Genomic DNA, 21,603 nt, shown 5'->3' with positions numbered 1-21,603 from the left:
TGTATGCCTATTTATTTATTGAGCATTTATTTATTTCTGTATTTATTCTTAAATATGGAAGACCTGGTCCTCCATATATAGTGACCTCTACAAAAGGTAAATTACAACAATCTAGCCTTTTCCACAGGTTGGTCTCTTTGTTCTCTTTTCTTAGTCTACAGTAGAACATGACAGATATTATCGGCTGATATTAGGCATTTACCGAACTATCGATATTTATAACGGCATTAATAAAGGCCGATCTTTTTTTTTTTTTTTTAATAGTCATTCATCTGAATCATTTATAGTTACAAATAAATGATTCTGATAAATGACTATTTAAAAAATAAATATAAAAACGGCCGATCAACCATGTTACGAGTGTTGGCGTTGCATAGTTTGTTTTTTTTGGGCGTTTTTGTTCAAAGGACTTTAAGTTTCATATTTTAAGATTGTATTTGTATACATTTTATTTATCAGAACTTAAACATACATTTTGATGTTCCTGTTCGGTTGTGACAATAAAACAAATTATTACCATATTATTTTAGTGAGAACTCATAAATAATGTAAGGGGAATCTATTTGTGTTTTCAAACCCTTTTCTAGATTTCTTTTTTTTAAATGTACTGTATTTTGGCCGATATATCAGATTTTTAAATAACCAAGTATTTCAGCCTTAACAATCCTTTATCAATTGGGCTCTAGTCTACTGTACCACTAAGGCTCATTCCCTGCTGTGTGGACCGGCTAATGGTTCTGAATTGGACTCCAGTATGAATAGCCATGTTGAGTGCAATCATCAAAGGATTTATAGGATTGTTCAGTGGCGATCATTGTAAGGCAAAACCTTTTTGTTAGTCTCTTAGCAACAACAACTAATGCACGCCTGTTTCTTTACTAGAGAGAGCTGTTCATATATCCTGTGCAGTGGCATTGAAATTATTGGAATTATTGCAAATTAAAGCATTCCGCATTAACAACAGTGATCAGAATATAAGGAAAGTTGGGTAAAAATAATCTGAATGGGCTGCAGTATAGGCTAATTATAAAATATGACAATACTGATAATAATCTAACAGCATAAAAGTACAATTCTTTTCACAAATACCAGGTCAACAATGGTCAATATGATGTCTATTATAACATAATAATAGCCCCCAAAAGTCTAAACTGTCTGTGTCTCATAACCATATCATAATAAATACGGTTTGAGGGCTGTTGCCTTAAATAGTGTTTGCTCAACTTCAAAGTTTATTGTACAACTCATTGCGGTTTGGCCACAAGATTCCAGATTAAAAAGTACACTTGTGACTAGATTTTATTCTATTAAAAAACTCTGGTATTTGTTTTGCTAAATTTCAATGAAGTGTGGGTGGAGTACTGGTTGAATCAATTTTACTGCCCAGGAGAACACAGCAGTACACGGTCTATCACTGCTGAATATGCACCAAATGTATCTGATTTAATATGTCACTTCCTCTAAAGTAGCCGCTCTGCATTTCCTCAAACTTGTTAAACTTCCTGTTCTGTTCCAGGAAAGAGAGCAAAAGTATTTTCTTTTGCATGCATAGTCTGTATGCCAACTGCATTGACAGTATGACAAGGGAGCATAAATCAGGAAAATGAATTATATAATTTAGCAATGAAAGCAATATTTAATGCCAATGTAAAGACAGTTTAAAGTTGGGTGTTTGTGTGTGGTCGACACATTATTTCCACAAATGTTTGAAAACAAAAAGAACAAAAAGGTCACTCACTGGCTCCTCGAGTTTAAAGACCAGGGAGAAAAAGAGGATAAAGAGCACTGCTGAAGACTTGGTCATGGTGTACCTTGAATGACACAACAAAGAACCAAAAAAAAAGAATGACACAATCCAACGGGTTAAATACAATGTTGATAACCTGATGTTTGTCAGTTCATATTGCAGTGGTATCCTCTATTAAAAAGGAAAAAACTTACAAGCTGATGGTAATGAAGAGGAAGCTCCAGTTGGAAAGTCCAATATCCAGTGCTGTTGCCAAAGCTGGGTAATAGAGACAAATTTTAGACTTTAATAAGACAAACACCTTGCAATAGATAAAGATGATCTTCAACAATCTCCTCAGGTGTGATGCAATGTTTGTATCAATATGAACTTTAGTCAAAGTACTTTTCACCGAAAGCTTAGTCAGTGAACATGATAAGGGCTGACTATCAGTCCCTTTTCTAAATCTCTGAATACACTGTCCTGCATTTAGTTAGGTAAAACTCTCCACTAAAATCTCACCTGTGGGAGCCACTTTATGGAGGTAAACTTTCCAGCTCAGAATGACGCGGGGCTTCCCTGTCCAGCCCTGCATGGCCCTTCTTGTTACAGCGGACAGACAGAAGTTGACGGCGAGGTGAACTAATGTCATGAAGAGGGGATAGTGGAAGTCCTGATAGAGAGAAACAGACAGGATCAACTTAGATGGCCAAGGCGAGGTAGATTGTCCAGTGTTTTTTTTTCAGGGTCCTCACTCCCGAGACACTGGGCGATGACCTACTTAATACCGGCTCCAAGACAGAAACACTAGAGGTTAACCTAGTTTGAGGATTTCCATTACTCATCCTAAATACAACTGTACATGCCCTGTGCAGAGGAACAGTCTTGGTGCTGACAAATCAATAGTGCTTTAAGAACTCCTTTACTTACCTTCATCAGCCATTTGTTATAGAAGGTGATGCCTATAGAGAAGACATAGTAAAGGACAACCAATCCGAGAGTGCGAAGCCCCCGGCATAGGAACTGGACAGGGAACGCCATACAGGTCTAGGTTGTAAGGTTTTGGAAAAGACAGCTACTGTAGAAAGGTCATCTCCAAACAGAATCTGCACCACCTCCTTACACCCATAGCGGATTGCTTTAAGAGAGGGAGGCGGACAGGCAACGTGTGGAAGAGGAGAATCGGGAAGGGGAAAGAGAGAGAAAAACAAGGTTAGGATTTGGTTGCATTTGTGTAACGTTACAGCTAAACAAGTAGCTAGCTAGTTAGCCTGGTTATCAGAGTTAAAGACAAGCCTGCTGCAATAATAGCTTAACGTTAATGGCAACATTAGTATTAGCTTAAGTATGACAACCACGAGCAGCTAACTGTTACACACCGTCAGCTAAGTTAGCGGTTAAGCCACTATTACGATACCTGATATAACCACAGTTAGCCAAAACATATTTAAACAGGAATTAAATGTGCTTACTGTTAATAAGACAGTCTGGGTTAACATTAGCTAGCTGATGACCAGTAACGTTAGCTAGCTAAGTTAACGGTGGCACTCACCAGATGGTTGTTTGGCTAACTTTGAAAGGTCCAACTGTTTAACCTTACATCAGCTTGCTATGTAAAGCGGTATTGTATGTAACAGGTTGATTAACGCTAGCTAATAATACAAAATAAATAAGCCGTAATTTCTTGACATAGCTAGAAAGTACGCTCGAGCTTTTAACATTGTCACTCGCCTACTGCAACTAGTAACAGCGCGCGCTCCGTTACGTGTCATTTTCGTTAGGAAACACCCACAAGCTGAACTCCATTGATTATTCTCTCGATTCAAAGTGGCCGTGTTTATTTCCCCATTTACAAGACATATTGCATTATATCCTAAGACCTTGTTTGAAACGGTGTGAACCATTATTTAATTCGGCATTCACATAAGTTAGCCCACCCAGAGACGTAGTATGGTTTAGTACATTTGGCCTTTTCTGTGTTGGTTGTCATTCCTCGAAGTTTTTCTGGAAAAAGTAAAATAATAACGTACAAAGCGCAAAAAAACAATCTAATGCAAACCTGGGTCAATCAAGGGTAGGCAACCGCTGAATTAGCTAAGGTTAGTGGATTTACAATGTAGATAGGCGGTTATCTACAGGAACACGAATGTGTTAAAATGTCATATTTTTAAATTGAGTTTGGCATTATTTTTATCACGCGTGAGTAACATGCAAACTTTGTGATGTTATCATAGACCGTTATGTCTGTGGGTGCTATGCAGAAATTACCATAGACAGTTAAAGAAAATTATCCGGGATGTGGCTAACAGTTGATGGGAAATAACCGCAAGGGGCAGTATTTTTTCCTTTTCTTTTTCTTTTTACAGCAAACGTTGGAAATCGAGGCGGAAGTCAACAAAGACCACATCCTGTTGTGTCCCTGAGCTAAGCTACAAGGTAACGGTTGTTTTCTTTTGCTCAAAATTGTGTGGCCTGTTCAACATAACTGGCATTACAACATATGCTTCTACTCTACTTCTTCTACTATTGATCACTCTACCCCGTGTTTTTTTTTTGCCAGAATGGCGGATGAGGAGGACGAGACTGGCTTCGATGAGGAGTTGGAAGACGGATCCAGCGGAGTGGATGTCGGCCACGGGAAGAGAAAGAGGCTCTTCTCCAAGGAGCTCCGATGTATGATGTACGGATTTGGAGACGACCAGAACCCGTATACTGAGTCTGTGGATATTCTGGAGGACCTGGTCATCGAGTTTATCACGGAAATGACCCACAAAGCCATGTCTATTGGACGCCAGGGCCGCGTCCAGGTGGAGGACATCGTTTTCCTAATTCGCAAAGACCCCCGGAAATTCGCCAGGGTCAAAGACCTACTGACCATGAACGAAGAGCTGAAGAGAGCCCGTAAAGCTTTCGATGAAGCAAATTATGGCTCATGAAAAATGTGTAACATAACACTTTTCTTTTTACCTAAACCTAATTTGAAAACTTTCTTTTTATTGAAGTTTAACTGGATGGTTCATTTGCTGATCTGTATTCTTGAGGTTGTTGTTTAGCCTTGACTTGTGATTGTTCATTATTTCATTTGGTGGTATATGACAGTGACAAGAAGGCCAAAGTGTTTCCTGGCACCATGTTGTCTTGGACTGTCTTAATAAAGAAACATACTGTTTTCAGTTGCTCAGTTATTAATTTCACTACCAGAATACCCAGAAAAGACTGCTCCCTAGATCTGTACAGTGACATTTAAGGTTCAACTTTTAACATGCTTTTAGTTTTAGTCATCAAACCATTGCTCGTAAAGTTGTAAATGACCCCAGAAAGTGTGCAGCCACAGTCTCCCCCTCAACTTGGTACAGTGTTCTAATGACTAGAGCTGTAGCGTTAAACATTACTGTTAACTGTTTTGATTACAATTTTTTATTGTTTAAATCCAGAGTTTTCAATGTGATTACTTGCTGTTGTCCCTCCTGTTCTATGATTGTGAACTGAACAATTCTGGACAAAACAAGATCATTAAAATTGTCACCTTTTACTGTAAGAAAGTGTGATGGAAATATAATATATTTTTTACTTTTTATGGCCAAAATGATTAGTTGATTGATACTGAAATGAACTTAGTTGCAAGCTTAATGCCATTTGAAATGATTTGTGATAGCAAGTTGCCCCCTGAACTTCACATGCCTAAACCCTGATTAAACTGCATGATTCACATCTCTTTGTCTCAGTCAGGGGACAAGCCAGCAAATCTGGGCCTGGAAAAAAAAGTTGGAAAAATGCCCTGGTAGTTCATAAAGTAGTTTTTGTTTTTTTTCCTCTCTTAGTTTGAAAATCTTAAAATATGCACAAAATGTGCATATTGCACTCATGACCGCATTGATAATTTAGATGTACACAAAATGTATTGAGAACAACAAAACTGGCTGTGGACAAAAAGAAGAAACAAACCGATTTTTATTGATATTCCTCAAAAAAAATGTTTTTACACAGACCATAAATATGACAGACCAGCTACAAGTGAGCATGTGTTAATTCATTTATTCTGTTAAAGCAAGTTTCTTCTTTGTACAGTAATTTGGTTGAATGAATTGGTCTAAGCAGCAGGTAACAGGCTGTTGCTCTATCTAGATCTACATCTAGGTCAGAGCCTTACCAGCAGGTGGGTGGGTGGGGGGGGGTCGCTGATGACATGCGCCTGTTAACGCATGCATGCCACATAAAGGTGTGTGCAGTGAATTTCCCCACTGCAGCCTTGCCATCCTGTCACGGGGTACAGCGTCAGCGCAGCATCCATGGGCTGTCTGCATTCAAAAGCAAGCTAGGGAAGGGTGTAGCCCCCCCAGCGACCCCCACCAGGTGCCCTAGCTGTCTGTTGAGGATGTCTAAGGATGGAGAAGCGAGGCAGTGAACCAGGTGGAGAGGTGGGAGGAGAAAGACTGTAGGGGGTGGGGGGGTGTTTGAGTGGGTCATTGGGGGGTCAGATGCAATCAGAATGGGGGTTTACAATGAGGAGGAGGAATGTCCATAAGTCTTTCTGGTTTTACTGCACATTCTCCATCATCTTGAGGAATTCTGGAAACGAGAAAAGAGATTGGATGTTTCAGTTAGCATGATCATCATATATACCTAAAATACCTCAACAACCTGAAAATGAATCCTATAAGGAGTATTTTTTTTTTATTGTTCCTTGCAGGAGGGCCTGATATAAGCTAAAGCTTTTGACCCTACCTTTTGGTTACAACCAATCAACTCATTCATTCGTAACTTTATGTTAGTAGCTCAACTAAACTCTTGCAATTTTGCTTTTTAAAGATTTGAGCCTGGAACATACACGAAAACAACCAAGAAGCTGGCATTAGAGTCACTAAAACCTCCTAATACTGGTGCAAGGTATACTAATAGTAGTTCCTAAACTTTTTATGTGAAGGACCCCTAAACTGACACAAATTAGACCATGGACCCCCATTTAATAAGATTTCCTCTGATGCGAAAAAGGTTTTAAATTACCACAGTGCCACAGACCCTGCCTATTAGACACTAAATAACTGGAAAAGTAACTTTTTTAAATGTAACCTAACACTTTTCCATCATCATCATCGTCATCATGCACGTACCGTCAAAGTCCAGCATGCCGTCGGCGTTCTTGTCTCCGTCCTTCAACAGCTCATCAACCTCCTCCTCTGAGATCTGTTCGCCGGTGCTGCGGATGATGAGGGCGAACTCCTCTCTGTCGATGTAGCCGTCGCCGTTCCTGCGCAAAAGACAAACATTTATTGAGCATTTCAGGAAAGTAGTAGGCTATGGCATAATAAGTTAACCACGTAATGTGAACGACGTACTTGTCAAATACACGGAAACACTCTGCCAACTCTTCCTCGCTCTTTCCGGCCTGGTCCTCCTTTAGCAGTCTCACCATCATGACCAAGAACTCCTCGAAGTCGATGGTACCGCTACCTGAGTGCAATAAATAAGCCACATAATTGATTAACAATGGTCGACCCGACCTAAACACCCAAGGCCCTGCGCTCGTCTTTGCGCACACTTTTACGCGTGAACCACAGTAGCCTACAGAAAACATTGGAAATTAGTCATCCCAGAATGTAAGGATTTTGTACAATTAAAAGCAAAACCAAGAATAAAATTGTCTGGTGCAATATATTGCATTTCATATTAATGTTAGATACTTGGTTTATTTGAGATGATATGGAACACCTATAAAGTGCCAGAGTCGTGCAATTGCCTGTGCGTAAAAAGACTCATTACGCACAACAGGCCTGCTGTGTTTCTGTCATAGATGCATTATCCGTTGCTCACCGTCCTCATCGACCTCCTCGATGATCTCATCCAACTCCTCTCTTGTCGGGTTCTGGCCCAGCATCCTCATCACCTGACCCAACTCCTTGGTGCTGATATCACCGCCACCGTCGGTGTCGAACATGTCGAAGGCGGCTTTGAATTCTGGAGAAATCAGAATCGAAAGAATGTGGCTCGTTAGTCAAAAACTGGCCTCTGCATTTTTTCAGCATATATTACTTAAACGTTTTAACCGGGAGCAGATGGACATTTGCTACATAAAATGAGCCTCTGCAAAACATCGGAAATCCACCTGTGTGTAACACGTTCTATCATCACTGTAGTCAACCCCTTTGGTCGTCAAAATCCGACTAATACTGGGGCCCGATTCCGCGCAGATGATCGAAAATTGTCTGCCTTTACTACAGGAGCTTGCTCTATAATCATTCATCATCAAATTTGAATTTGACGTTAACTTTTTATCATTTGGTAAGTAATCTTTTAACATTCTAGTAACGCCATTACTAAAGTAACGCGTTACTGTAGCCTGTACTCACCAGCCAGCATTTCCTCGCTCAGGTAGGAGCGGGCCTCTTGTTGAGCGTCAGTCTGGAGGAAAACAGGGGCCACTCTGTTACTTCATCATTTCCTACAGACTTCCTTGAGCATAACAGTCAAAAACCTATATATTTCTCCACCCTTTAAAACCCTATATAGTATCAATTTCCCCCAATACCTTATATAATCCTATGTTTTTTTCTACTATCACTTTGAATACTTATTACTCTTTGCCTTTTTTTGATTCCATATGAAATTAGCTCATGCATGTTGTCATTTCTGTTCATGTTTTTTTTTTTTTGATGTGTTTTGTTTTAATATCAAACTGTAAAGCACGTTGGACTGAATTTAGTTGTTTGATAGGTGCTGTACAAACAAAAATATAGTTACAATGTGTTGAGCCCGAAGTCTCAAGCAAGACAACACCATGGTGACAGTAGCAATCACCATGCCACATGATCCGTTTAGAAAAGAATATCATGAATAACACTCTGAATGTTTAAAATATCAAATGTAAAAATCGAAGTTCAAACTATAATAATACCAAAGGTGAGTAAAACAATACCATAGATTTGGGATTATTCTAGAAACATTATTGTATTTTTACAGAACTGTATGATTGTGTTGGTGATAGTACCATGCTGCTTCTCCAAAGGATTCCTGAGATCTGAGCTTCCAGAGTTTGGCTATTTCAGGCTCAACACATTAAGCTCGCTGTATAAGGCGCGCAGACACTTAATCCTTGGGAATTTGTTGCCTAAGCAGAATTTGCACCTTCCCAGCTGACACCCACCCAGCTCCTCATCTTAACTCTCCACCAGGATCAGGCATGTTTACCATAAATAACTAACTTAAGTCTGATTTTGGTTTTGCATTTATCATGACTTATATTAAAATGAACTAAAAATGTTTACTCTAAAAATGTACTTATTAGAAAAAAAGAAGTCAAATTCAACAATTTGACTGGAAGCCAACAAACATACATCCAACCTTATGAACAGAACAAAACACACTTCTCAACAACTCAGCAGATTGATTTTTAGATTATCTTATGCCTTTATTACTCAATCAAAAAACTTCACATGCTGTCATTATTATGGGTTAATAACTAATGTCTGGTTGACCGACCAACTTGGAATAGTTCAACGGGTCATTTGCACAATTGGATAAGTCTTACCATGTTTGTGGATTAGCTTTTCCCCCCCAAATATCCAAGGAAAAGAGAGAGGCCAAAAGGAGTGGTCAATCCGTGTGCACCCCGACAGAGAGACTAGACGTCAAGTCAAGATTCTGACACACTTTAAACGGGGCAGCCAGGTCCCGCCCCCTGCCTCTCACAGGCCTCCAGATTTAGTATCCTGATCTTTTAGGGTTCTGGGGCCACGGCAAGCCAATCACACTTAGGAGAGGAAAGCTGCAGGGTTCAGAATGTAAAAAGAGGTAAACCCAGAGTTTTTGAGAGTTGCAGAGACTATTTCACTGTGTCTGTCTCCTAGTTTGTTTTAAGAGATGACCAGAGGTCGGAGATGATGAAGAACTGTGACATTCTGCAAAATAATTCATACTGATAAACAAAATACACTTACAAAAATCCAAAGAATGCATTAGGTTACTCCCCAAAGCAGCTTTCGGTGATGATGTCCTAAAATAACCATACTAAATGTAAACAAAATGGAAAAAGAAACAATTAAACTATAGAATTTGCAGCATGTCAATGCACACTGTTGATTTATATTTAGGCCTTGTAAACAGAAGACAGTGGAGGGGGAGCCGAAGATTTTTAAAGTTAGCTATGGGTTCTGTGAATCTGGGCAGGAAACTCAAAACCGGGAGAAAAATGCTATGGAGCTGGACCCCATCTCACCCAACCCCCACCCCTCTTGCCTCCACCCCCTTTAGCCGTGAATAGCTGGCAGATTTTAGGCTGAGAGAGGACAGGGACGTGAGGCAAGCCCCTGCTCACCTCGGTGCCACATTGCCTGATGAACACAACCTGGTGCTCCTTGTATGGTGGGCGGTTCCTGATGGGAGGGCCTGAGGTGAGAGACAGGAGAGACAGCAGAGTAGGACAGGATGCTGAGGAGCAGAGCAGCCGTAGAGAAAGGGGAGTGAGAAGTGGCGGGGGGGGCCTGCAGTTTATATACCCAGGGGCAGACCTGCATTTTCCAAAGGAGGAGAATTAGCTCATCTGTTCTGTGACTGCCTCAAGCCTCTAATGCTGGCCGGCCGCTCGGCTTCACCTCTGCTGCTGGGGAAGAGCCACATTGATATCTGTGCTGGGATACCACTACTTGAAGATCAATGACAGAGAGTTGCTGACAGACTTAGCCGGAAAACAAATCGGAAGAGATTAATTTAAATTAGATAACTGACATTTTCTCAGACATGATGGTCCTCTAGTGTTGAATGAGACAGGGTACAATGGCATACAGCACCAACTATGAAAATTGTTTCAAAACCGGAGCTGGAGGCTTGTTTGAAGTTGGGACTTGATTAGGGAGATGAGACCAATTGTTAAATGTGTGTGTGTGTGTGTGTGTGTGTGTGTGGTTGTGCATGTGTGTGTATCTGAGAGTGAGAAGGCCAGACAGACAGTTGAAATGTGGACGTCCCAGAAAAAAAGAACAAAAGAATGATGAGATAAGACGTGTTAGGCGTGCATGGCAGAATAATTTGCAAAGATGAACAAGGAGAAAGTGGATTTATTTAGAAAGCACAGAACAGGGATGAGAAGATAGTCAGCTTTGAGAAGAAGGAGGAGTTTGGGTGGGTACGGGGTAGGGGTGTGGGCGGGGGGGGGGGGGCCTTAAGCTGTTGGTGTAGCATTTCTGGAGAGACAGCAGCTGCAAAGGAGACAGCTGGGTGGCCGACTCAAGGAGGTGGCCAGGGGAAAGGGCCTTCGTCTTAAAAGGTTTGCAATGATATTTATAGAATTCCTCGCCGAGCCCCCGGGTTTCATATGAGAAGTAGAATAAGGGCGGGGGTGGAGGTATTTCACTTGTATCCATTTTGACGGCTCAGGAACAACTTAACGTTCATAATTGCGCAGGGTTTATAGCATTAAGAGTTGGCTCTGAGCACATTTCCATCACATGGCATGCTTTGTTTTCTCTCTGAGGAAAGGTCACCAAGGAATGTAGGGCCGGACTCATTACTGGACGTTTTCCATCATCTTCAGAAACTCTGGAGAGAAAAAGAGGGTATCAGTCAGCCAATCAACTAACCCACCACCGATTCATAGGACTGAATGATGAATAACTGCACAATGCGTGGAGAAAACGTGTATGTGAGGTTTTTGGTTAAATTCAAATCATGGAGAACATGATTGTTAAGGCTGTATATGATGAGCAATTCTTTATTTCTGTCAATTCATGTCATCATTTTCAAATAAGGACTAACATTTCTATATCTGCTCTATTTATGCGCACACAGACTCAAGTGTAATTTTCATCCATAGGTTATAATGCGTCATATGTATTTATACACATAAGGAACCTGTCCACGAGTTCAGTATTGTGACGGTACAAATCAATGTTTCATGAGGAAACTTGTATTGTTTTTGAGGTTATTGAAAGGGAAAGTTCACATAATAGAAGAGAGAGAGTCGGGAGATAATATCCAGATTTAGGTTAACCTAAATATCAGGAAAAACTGAGATTTGATAGTTTACGTTCCTCTGATACCTCTGATTACTCTAAGTGACACATTGTAGGCTGTTAATATTTTGAGTCAACCAAAAACATTTCGCTTTCAGAGACTTATATGAAGGAATACTTGTGCATTCCATGGCATATGCTAACTTGCTTCTTAATATTTTTGTATTTTATTTTTTTACATAGTGTTAGATGAGAAGATGAGAGATTGACACCACTGCAGGGTGTATACTGTAAGTGAATGTTATTTTTTGTTGTCACTTTTTAAGATCTTTTTTTTTTTAAAGAGAGAGAGTGAGAAAGAGAGAGAGAGAGAGATCTTGATCCTACTCTTATATCTGACCAGAAACTTAGCATAAAGACTGAAACCAGCTAGCCTGGCTCTGACCAAAGTTCCCAAATCCTGCCTGAGCCTCTAAAGTTGGCCAATTGATGTGTTACGTCCTGTTTGTTTAATCTGTACAAAAGCTGAAGTGTAATACTTCAATGTTTCATTGTGGGTTCACTGGGTGCCGGACTGTTTCTTGGCCGGGCAGAATAACGTCCTGGAGTCACTGTGAGGTTGCTGATGGAGACTCCAGGTGAGTTACAATAAAGAATTGTTTTTATTCTTTGGGTTTAGAAGGGATAGAGCCAAGCTAGCTGTTTCCCTCCATTTCCAGTCTTTATGCTAAGCTAAGGTGACCAACGGCTGCCGCCAGCTTCATATTGACCGGACAGAAATAGTTTCAACCCTTTCCTCTAGTCAAGCTAAAGCACCAAAATTGCTTGTCAGTGAATCTGGAAGTCCAATCTGGTTTTCTCTCATTCTGATAATCTAACAAACATTATGGAAGACACTGTGTAGGCCACAGGAGGGAAGAAACTCGTCTTGCTCTATTTGTAACTTGATCTCACCATCAAAATCAATCCTTCCATCTTTGTTGCTGTCTCCTTCACCGAACATCTCATCGATGTCTTCCTCCACCACTGGTTCTCCAGTGAGGTGGAGGATTTCTCCAAACTCCTCCCGGTCAATAAAACCATCTCCGTTCCTGAGGACAAAATAAATGGTAATTCATAGTGTGAAAGCTAATCTTTTGCCTTCCTGCTCGCTTACATCACCACACAAACATAAAGTGCATGTATGTAGAGTGTCAGCCCAACTTTTAGCCAAACCGTTAATATAGTCGCAGCTGTGGCCTGTGGCTAAACTAGAGTCCAACAAAACTTGATTTTTGAGGCTGGTAGTTTACGGCTTACAAAAGCCAGATTTAACTTTTCTTTTCTTTTTTTATTTAAAATACATGCATAACATAAATGAAAATTTTGGGATATATAACCTTTAAATATGCTTGCTTGTTGAAAGTTTGTGACCCTGCGGAATTTCTGGCGGTGAAGGGGCAAATCCATGAGTGGAAGGTTGCAATGGATATTTTGTATTTTGTTTTATTTGCTTGTCAATTATAACCAAAAGTAGCTGATTTGGATGAATAGTAAGTTATCCGAATACAGATTAAAGGTTTAGTACCACCCCAGACATAGATAAGATAAATAAAAGTGCTGTGTTGATGCACTTGTATTAATCGGTTCTTCAGGCCGTACAAATGTTGCCTAATTCTGAAATATTGTAATTTATAGAGTTTTCTGTTTAGCCAAAGCACAACATGATATTCTGAATGCAGTGGTGGTTGCTGTTATTTGCCTTTTTAGTATTGTGTGTCATACTTGTCAAAAATGCGGAAGCATTCTGAAAGCTCTTCTTCACTCCTTCCAGCCGAGTCTTCCTTTAACTGTTGCACCATCATGACCAAGAACTCCTCGAAGTCGATAGTACCGCTGCCTGAAGGGGTGGGGTGAGAGGAACAAAGCCAAAAGCTGACATGGCGGCAAGGAAGCTACACATGCAGTGCAACCTGAGTCCCATCTCCACTTCAATATGTCACTCATTCATGATGTTTATCGCATACAAGCAACGGCATACCGTATTTCATGCCTCATACCTCCCTTGTCTACATCTCTTTTCATCATTTTTTTCTATTTGCCACTACAACGTCTAGTAATCCCCCAAACGGCTGTTGATAACTCTTGCTTTAAAATGCACTGCACCAATTTCCCATCACATTTACATTGATGTGGGGTCACACATCACAGGGTGTCCTACTCAGCTTGTGAAAAACACAGCAAGTTGGAAGACAATGGCGTTTACAGGTTTACAGGCAGGTTGGATTTAATCATAATGCTATAGTGTTATGGAATTGGTGTAACAAGGTTTTTGGAGCTTGGCTTAATGTGGGGACTAAAAGTCAGGATATCTCAGTCTCTCTCTCTCTCTCTTTCGCTTTGACTTTCACCCTTCTTTCTCAATCTCTGTCACAAGTCACCCAATGTTATTGAAGAACAATACTTAATTCTATGTACTTCCTCAAAGTGAGGGCATCCTAGCTGTTTGTAATGGCTTCCTTGTTGTTTTAAACTAATACCACAGTAAGTGGAGAAATTAGTTATTCAACCTATTATGGACAGAAAAGCACACAACCAATCTTAAAGAACCAGGGTTCAAATTAAAATTTAAGCAAGCAACCGGATCCCTTATCCCTACATTAAGATCCTTTTTCTATTTCATGACCACTCAATGATCTCACCATCCTCATCAACCTCCTCAATGATGGCATCCAACTCCTCCCTCGATGGGTTCTGGCCCAGCATCCTCATCACCTGACCCAACTCCTTGGTGCTGATGTCACCGCCACCGTCGGTGTCGAACATGTCGAAGGCAGCTTTGAACTCTGGCCGAGAAAAGGAAATAGTTCAAATTCTGACAACAGGACAAATCCAGGAGAAAAACGTTTCTGAATATTGCGTTAGAGGTAAGAAAATTAGCCTAGAAAGATTGAATAAGCATCAAAATGTTATTCATGTATTAGACAATCCAATTGGCCCAAGGTAAAAACTGGTGCTATTTCCACGAACACTTTTCATAAATCCATTTCAAGCTGCTCGTTCAGTCCAAATGACCTGCCATTCTTTTCAATCAGAACGTTCAGTAAAAAGGGCCCTCATCAAGTGTAATCTACTCATTGGTTCATGTCTTGAACAAATACCAAAGCACTCACCTGCAATCATCTCCTCAGTCAGGAAGGAGCGGGCATCGCTTTGGGCGTCAGTGGGCTGAAGAAAGGTGAATGGAAAAAGGTGGGAAAATGAAAGAAGAGGTGGTCACAAGAAAAGCTTTCTATCTTCTCCCTGTGGTCTGCTTAGTGACTGGTTTTATAGAAGTGGCCCGACAAGAGATTTCCACCAGAAATACTGTACATTTGCATCTTTGAGCTTATTCACTTATTGTACATTACTGATGATCACTTTTCAAAACTTTCTAAAATGTTTGAGACTCTTTTTCAGTGTTCTGATGCCTTGCAGACAGCCATTGATTTCCATTCAATCTTGTTTGATTTACCCATTTCAGTTAAACATCATATCTGCTTTTTCATTGTATTACAAAGTTTGTATCATTATTCTATTGTTTTATTACTGTGATGGATTGCTTATTTCAAGTAGGTTTCTAGTTTTCACAAATTTAGTTTGATTTATATAAGTTAAAACATGAACACTGTTTAGTGGGATAAGACAAATGTTCAAATGCTCCTTCAGTGGTACACTGGGATCACTTTAACTCTTTATAGTAAAGCCCTGTTACATTGAGAGCAATCCAAAGCCAGAGACAGAACTCATTGACAAAGTGACAGCCAAGGCATGGAAATAGCCTCATGTCAGGTAGGAAGTCATGTTTAATCCTCTGCCAGCTGTCTGCTGTCATTCATGTTGAATGGGATGTTCTTAAAGGGGAACACCACTCAATGTAAAACATGTTATTCCTACAGTTAGGACTTTCGTTTTGATTGGGCAGATAGGAGATGGCAGGATGTCTTCCTGCTGTTGTTTGATCGACAACATTCCCACTGGTAGTTGTTCTCCCACTCTTACCATCTATCAGATTTGATCTTTTATCCAGACTGTATGCCTGAAGACATCCCAACTTTATAGTGAACTGTTCATCCATTTGAAACACAGAGAGCATCCATCAGTGCTTTTACTGAGCAATGTGTTCATTCTTAGAGGAACGTTGTTGCAAAATGTTGACTAAAGTTGATCAAAGCATAGCAAAATAAACAAAGAATTTTTCAGTTGAGTTGTTATATAAACCCTGTTCTATAGTTAAAGAAGACAGAACATTTCCCCTGTGTTTGCTAGACAGAAACTCAATGATATCGCAGCACAGGAGGTGACACAAACCCACCCATGAGTTCCCTAAAGCTATTTTAAGGTGAGATTTGGGAGAGGATTTGAAAGGGATTTTCTCAAGGTGAATGTCCTAAATTAGGACACTCAGAAAAGGCAGCAGGTCTTCTCAATTTACTCAGCTGTGCACTTTCTATCTTTAGTAACGCCAATCTAAATATCAAGCTAAATCACATCAGCATTATAACATATAACAAAGAACAGTTACATAAGTTCCATATATAAACTTAAGCCTCAAGCAGCATGTTACCAGTCAGGAACATTGATCTTTCTGTGGTCTGTAGCAAGCACTGTAAAACATAGACAGCCAAAGTATTTGCCAAAATTAATTTCTCAATAAAAATCAGGAATTCCAAGAGATGAGATGATGATGAGAACTCCAGGTGATCGCCCAGCTGAGCTGCAGACGAGGACCTGCTAGCTTGGTCATTGGGGTTTGTTTTTAACTCCAGATGATAATCTCCGTCTTGTGCCACCTGGCTTTTATCCTCATCAGTTGAAAACAAAAGGAAATCCTCAAAGATTCATCAAAACTAATTTTCCTTCTCCTTGTCGTTTCCCTTTCACCTCCATCTCAGTTTTCTTACCATTGCGTCCGGCTGTGCTGAACAACAGACACGAGTAAAAACGACAGACGTCTGGGAAGGAGAGTCTCTTGACCACACAGCTCAGGTGGCTTTACTCCCCACAATAAGTACCCTTTCATCCCACTACACTTTTACAAAAAATCATCACGATTGGACAATAGGCCCTCCTCAGACAAGAGACAGCCAATCAAATCCAACTTTAGTTTGTGCCCTCTTACAATCTTCTGATGGACATCCCCTTGTGTGACACACTCACCAATCCCCCATATTTAGATAACAGACATGCTCAGGGACATTTAAAAAAAAAAGAAAGAAAATAAATCATGCAGCTGTAGGGTTATTTTGGCACAGGATCAACTGAGTATCACTTTGCCGATGGACACTTGATTTAGAATACTGCACAAGAACATGATTGTGTGCACGCGCACACACACACACACACACACACACACACACACACACACACACACACACACACAGATTATCTACCTCTTCGCAGTGTCCCTTAACCGATCTATCCCCGGTCCCTCTATCCACTGTCGCAGACTTGTCCTTGCACTTATGACACCTCTAATTTAGGAGGTGTGCAGATGAACTTGTGATCTTACACAGCTGTACCCCTTCTTTACCCTCACTATTTTACCTATTGGAGTATCTCCCTGTCAGGAAGTAAACAAACAAAACCCTCTCATGTAGCAACTGACAACCTATGATAAGTACGTAAATCGAAACGTACGTTAAAGTGAAAACTGGAGCTTTCTGGATCGGTTCCAGCGGTAAGAAAACCAGTTTCAAAATTAACACTTTCAATAACGCAAATCATTTTAAAATCCAGCCTTGGAACATAATCTTGCTCAACACTATGCTGTGTTGCTTGCTTCATAAGGATGGTAGTGTTTTCAAAAACAAATCTAACATTTCTGTTCAGGCTGTTCAAATGAACCACATTGTAAAGCTGCGAAAATTACTGCATTGTAATTTGTATGTATTCCACGTATTTATTTCTATACACACACAGTACAGTAACTGTTGCTGTATATGACTGCTCATGGTCCATAAGAGGAGGAGATCGGAGTGGATGGCTGGCTCACAAAACACAGGCCATTAAACCGGGTAGGGTTAGGTGAGTGAAGATGGTCTCCCTGTGAAAACACAAGACTTTCACTCAGGAACCGCGTGTTTGTGTCCCAGGAGTGCTACTGAAGGGGACCGGTGATTTAATCCAAATCACAATCTTTTTTTTGAATCTTAACAAGTTGTTTTTGGGGTCTAAACTAAACTGTCAGCGCCGCTTAATGACCACCTTTTGTCAGCTAAACTCAACTAGCATCAGCTTCTGAAACAGCCGGCAACTCATGGTGGCCGTCCGGTCCCTGGCTCACAGCACGACCTTTTCGCGGCAAAATTCAACTGTAAAGACCACTAAACCTTACAATCATGTTGTCCCGTGTCTAGCCGAGGGTCGGCTTGTCCTGAAAAAAGTTTTGGGTTTGTAAAGATACAAATGATACCCATTCATGAGAACGATTATGCTGTTAGCTAGCGCTATAAAGGCTAGCCAGTACGTGACGCCATGACAGCGCAGGTTTTTATGGAAAATTAAACACTTGCTATACTGTAGCCAAAGTTCATGGCAATCCATCACGTAGTTTTTGGTATACTTTAGTTTTAACCACTACTTGTGGATTGACAGGCATCCCTGCAGTGTGGTTACAACACAAATACATTATTAATAGAACAAAGAATGAGGAATTGCAATTGTTGGTCAATTTCAATCTAACCTTCAGCGAGGAGTCTCTCCGGATGAATGTAAGCCACACACAATTTTAAGCAGTAAGGCTCCGCAGTTTCAAACTTCTTTAACTGGAAATCTATTTATGTCTGGAGTGCTGTCTCATTGGCATGGAAACAAGAGCAGCGGTAGGATCAAACAGCATGCATGCAATATATTCAGTTACTGTAATATGATGCCATGTCCATTGTTCATCATTAAAAGTCAACAGAAAAAAGAAAACACAAAATCTGAGACAATCATAAAAGATATGACAGATTAAGTACAGAAACAGAGAGGCTTTCTCAGCAGCTATAGGAGAATAAAATTGAAAGGAAGATTCACCGGGTGACTTAATACTCACAAAGAGTAGATGAGAAAAAATCCTCTCAGCATCAAGTCCACAGTGATTAATCTGCATCACTATCTCAACGTATTAAATGTAGTCTTCTGAACTTTACCTTAAATGAACAATTTCATAATTTTACCTGAAAGTTGACAGTGATAAAAAAAAAAAATACATGTCCGGCTACTCTCTTTTACTGACCGACTAGTAGATTGACCTGTGTTGGACCTGTGTTGACCAAATCTGAAATTAATGTTGGTTAAACAGTCTCAAGGCTAAAGCAACTGAACCACAAACAGCACCCAATGAACAACAAAAGGCTAATCCAACATCTAATTACTCACCTGGAGATTTTTTCCAGCCAGAAATGTGATGCTGCTTGGAGAAGAATAATGATGTGAATAATGATGTGTTCAGCAGGCACTGACACTTTCTGATAAATGGCATCTCATGTGATCTAATGCTGTGGGATGTACAGGGGATTGGAGTAATCAGGAGAGCTGTAAAGGTTCGTTGAAAGGACCCAGAGTTCTCAAAGGATGGCTGCTATGAGGTTTTACCAGCGGGATATATTGTCAGTTGTGTACTTTGGCATCACAGGGTGTTTCGGCCAATTATCACAATACACAGCAGACCCACCACAGGTTGATCAAGCCTGGGTGTGTGTCCTACGGTACCCTGTTCGCCTAACCAGCCTAGGTGGTGTGTGATTCGGACTTCCCTACAGCTCATGACGCTCATACGCTTCTTTGATGGCGTCCTCTCAGGGAACTGGGATTTCTATGATGTAGGCGAAAAATCTTATATGTGATCATTTTTTTTCTCGCCCCCATTGATAGAGAGAAACTTATGCACTTGGATTTCACATTTTTAAGAATCTGTGTGTATGGGTTGATTTACACAGTAGGCTTGTACCAGGTACATATGTGTAGTGTATACATGTATAGTGGCTCTATGGCAACGTTGGTCAGTCAGTTGATCCGACACAGCCTGAAATATACTATTGTTATGAAATATTGTACAGACATTCATGCTCCCCAGATGATGAATCAAAAAGACTCTTTAAAGTAAATTGTACTCACTTTGATTTTTAATCAGGACATCATTTTTGTTTGCAATGTAAGCAGCTTGAATAGGTTGCTGCAGCTGTGGACATTTTACACTACTGAAATAAATTATCAAAACAAAAACTAATTCCATTTCAAAACTCATTCCATTTAAATGCATGTAACTTGTGAATAAATGTGAGTTGATTCATTCAGAAAAGAAGTGGTGTGTTGCACAATACATTAAACGCATTATTTCAAACAAATACTGTGGCACAATTATTGGTCTGCCCTCGCGAACCAACACACACCCAAAAGCATACAAGGTCTCAGTGGAACACAAACAAAAGCAGCGGTATGGACACACCTCTTCTAGTAATGACTTAACTTCCCCTCTCCCTTCTTTTTTCTCCCTTGTCCCATTATGTCCATCACACTCTATATCTTTTGTCAACTCTTTTTCTCCTTCCCCTCTATATAACACTCTTTTTTATTCCACCCTTCCCCTACTCTTCATATTTTAATCCGCACCATCTCCTTTTTCCATCTTTACCTCCTCTCACCCCTCTCAGTCATCAGCCCTGCCTTTCCCTGAGGTCCACAGTACGAGTTCAGCTTCCATGCCATCCAACTTATGTCACTGCCTTCATTGAGAGCCTGTTTGGGGCCTGACTGACAGCAACAGCTGATGCGCTGCTCAGCTCTAGACTTTTCTCTAGTTGGGCGAGGGAAAAAGGTTTGGAACTGTAAGACAATTTTGGTTTGCAGAGGAGCAACAAAAGAACAAGAGGAAATTGCTTGTCCTCTTTTTCTTTTTTCTCTTTCTTCTTCTTTGCTTCCTTCTATTACTGGACATTCCATGGGGGAGCATCTGAACCCTGTAGACAAACACACCCTAAATAAGGCTGGAGGTATGCCATCACTCCTCCCCCCCACAGCCCTCTATCCCTCCATCCGGATCCCTCCTTCTTCACGCTGCCCTTATTCTGTCCCTTAGCTCTTCTATGTCAACACTCATGTAATTTATAGGTTTTCTGCAAATATTGGTAGTTGTTGAACTAGACGCCAGTGTTGTAGTCGAGACCAGCAAAACCGAGAAAAAGTTGTCAAAGGTTTGAGACTGATTCAAGACCTGTCTCGTTAATAAAACTGTGCGTAGAATCCTTATTAAAAGTGTATGTACACCCAAACGCCAAAAAAAGATTCATAAAACCATGCACACACAGATCTGTAAGCAATGTTTCATTCATAAATCACAGATTACCTACAAGTGTGCATGCGTGAGTCAGCCTCTTATCCCGCCCTGTACGCGCCCATTTATTTTTAACCATAAATAGTCAATGCAAAGCACCTTGTGAATGCTGATAAGTATATTAATGACACTGGCAGATGTTCTTTCTTGACACGGAATAATGCAGAATCATGACGATTGGTGGGAAAAAAGCAAAAAAAACTTTCAGACGCTTGAGAATTGCTGCAAATCGAAGTATAATTTTTACCTGTTCTCGCACTGTGTAGAGAAACCTGACTACACAGGCATTACGGCACTCAGGGACAGCTTCGATACATACCAGACCTACGGGTATGTGATAAGATTTAACCTGAGCTATATTATATCCAAAGAAGCCTTTGTGATAAAGTTGAAGATTAGAATATTTATATGAAACACTTAGCTGTAAACAGCCGGTTACCCCCAGAGTTGCGAGGAATCTTTGTTAACAATTTTGTGTCAACAATTTGTGAAAGCACAGCATCAACTATATTCACCACCCAGGGATACAATTTGAGGAGAAAAATGTGAAAGTCAAAACCACTTTCCTTCATGCAGGTTTTGTCACCATCAGTATG

General features: G+C 40.4%; 4 protein-coding genes across 5 annotated transcripts in view; 1 reads left to right on the top strand and 3 right to left on the bottom strand.

Moving 5' to 3' along the window:
- Positions 1–3,970, bottom strand: part of slc35c2 (solute carrier family 35 member C2) — a 9,618-nt gene extending 5,648 nt beyond the window's left edge. The window contains exons 1-6 of one of the 2 annotated variants that reach the window (XM_034876297.1): positions 3,920–3,970; positions 3,106–3,111; positions 2,657–2,864; positions 2,249–2,399; positions 1,942–2,005; positions 1,739–1,811 (exon numbers count right to left, since the gene is read on the bottom strand). In XM_034876297.1, coding sequence (XP_034732188.1) covers positions 1,739–1,811; positions 1,942–2,005; positions 2,249–2,399; positions 2,657–2,767 — 399 coding nt within the window. In that variant the 5' untranslated portion in view covers positions 2,768–2,864; positions 3,106–3,111; positions 3,920–3,970. Of the gene's footprint in view, positions 1–1,738; positions 1,812–1,941; positions 2,006–2,248; positions 2,400–2,656; positions 2,865–3,105; positions 3,112–3,278; positions 3,684–3,919 lie in introns of those variants that run through there. The other variant, XM_034876296.1, reaches the window with a different exon arrangement.
- taf13 (TATA-box binding protein associated factor 13) lies at positions 3,921–5,098 on the top strand. The gene is made up of 2 exons (XM_034876304.1): positions 3,921–4,162; positions 4,287–5,098. Exon 2 carries the CDS (start codon positions 4,288–4,290, stop codon positions 4,660–4,662), a length of 375 nt encoding a protein of 124 aa, XP_034732195.1. The 5' UTR covers positions 3,921–4,162; position 4,287; the 3' UTR covers positions 4,663–5,098.
- A 562-nt stretch (positions 5,099–5,660) lies between these two features.
- Positions 5,661–9,494, bottom strand: LOC117947406 (troponin C, skeletal muscle-like). The gene is made up of 6 exons (XM_034876303.1): positions 9,252–9,494; positions 8,074–8,125; positions 7,538–7,681; positions 7,063–7,177; positions 6,838–6,974; positions 5,661–6,295 (listed from the first exon to the last, which is right to left on the bottom strand). Exons 1-6 carry the CDS (start codon positions 9,252–9,254, stop codon positions 6,264–6,266), a joined length of 483 nt encoding a protein of 160 aa, XP_034732194.1. The 5' UTR covers positions 9,255–9,494; the 3' UTR covers positions 5,661–6,263.
- A 1,521-nt stretch (positions 9,495–11,015) lies between these two features.
- LOC117947405 (troponin C, skeletal muscle) lies at positions 11,016–16,824 on the bottom strand. The gene is made up of 6 exons (XM_034876302.1): positions 16,593–16,824; positions 14,823–14,877; positions 14,352–14,495; positions 13,435–13,549; positions 12,625–12,761; positions 11,016–11,257 (listed from the first exon to the last, which is right to left on the bottom strand). Exons 1-6 carry the CDS (start codon positions 16,593–16,595, stop codon positions 11,226–11,228), a joined length of 486 nt encoding a protein of 161 aa, XP_034732193.1. The 5' UTR covers positions 16,596–16,824; the 3' UTR covers positions 11,016–11,225.
- Positions 16,825–21,603: the final 4,779 nt, after the last annotated feature.

The sequence above is a fragment of the Etheostoma cragini genome, chromosome 7, assembly GCF_013103735.1.
Source record: "Etheostoma cragini isolate CJK2018 chromosome 7, CSU_Ecrag_1.0, whole genome shotgun sequence".
NCBI classification, from domain to species: Eukaryota; Metazoa; Chordata; class Actinopteri; order Perciformes; family Percidae; genus Etheostoma; species Etheostoma cragini.
This window is presented reverse-complemented; position numbering and strand designations above follow the sequence as displayed.

Coding starts and splice junctions, on each gene's coding strand:
- LOC117947405 (XM_034876302.1), bottom strand. Junction 12,762..13,434: donor TGCTTCCGCATTTTTGACAA/GTATGACACACA, acceptor TTTTGTCCTCAG/GAACGGAGATGGTTTTATTG. Junction 11,258..12,624: donor TGGAAGGATTGATTTTGATG/GTGAGATCAAGT, acceptor TTTTCTCTCCAG/AGTTTCTGAAGATGATGGAA.
- taf13 (XM_034876304.1), top strand. CDS start 4,288: ATGGCGGATGAGGAGGACGAGACTGGCTTCGATGAGGAGTTGGAAGAC.
- LOC117947406 (XM_034876303.1), bottom strand. Junction 7,178..7,537: donor CGAGGAGGTCGATGAGGACG/GTGAGCAACGGA, acceptor TATTGCACTCAG/GTAGCGGTACCATCGACTTC. Junction 6,296..6,837: donor CGGCATGCTGGACTTTGACG/GTACGTGCATGA, acceptor TCTCGTTTCCAG/AATTCCTCAAGATGATGGAG.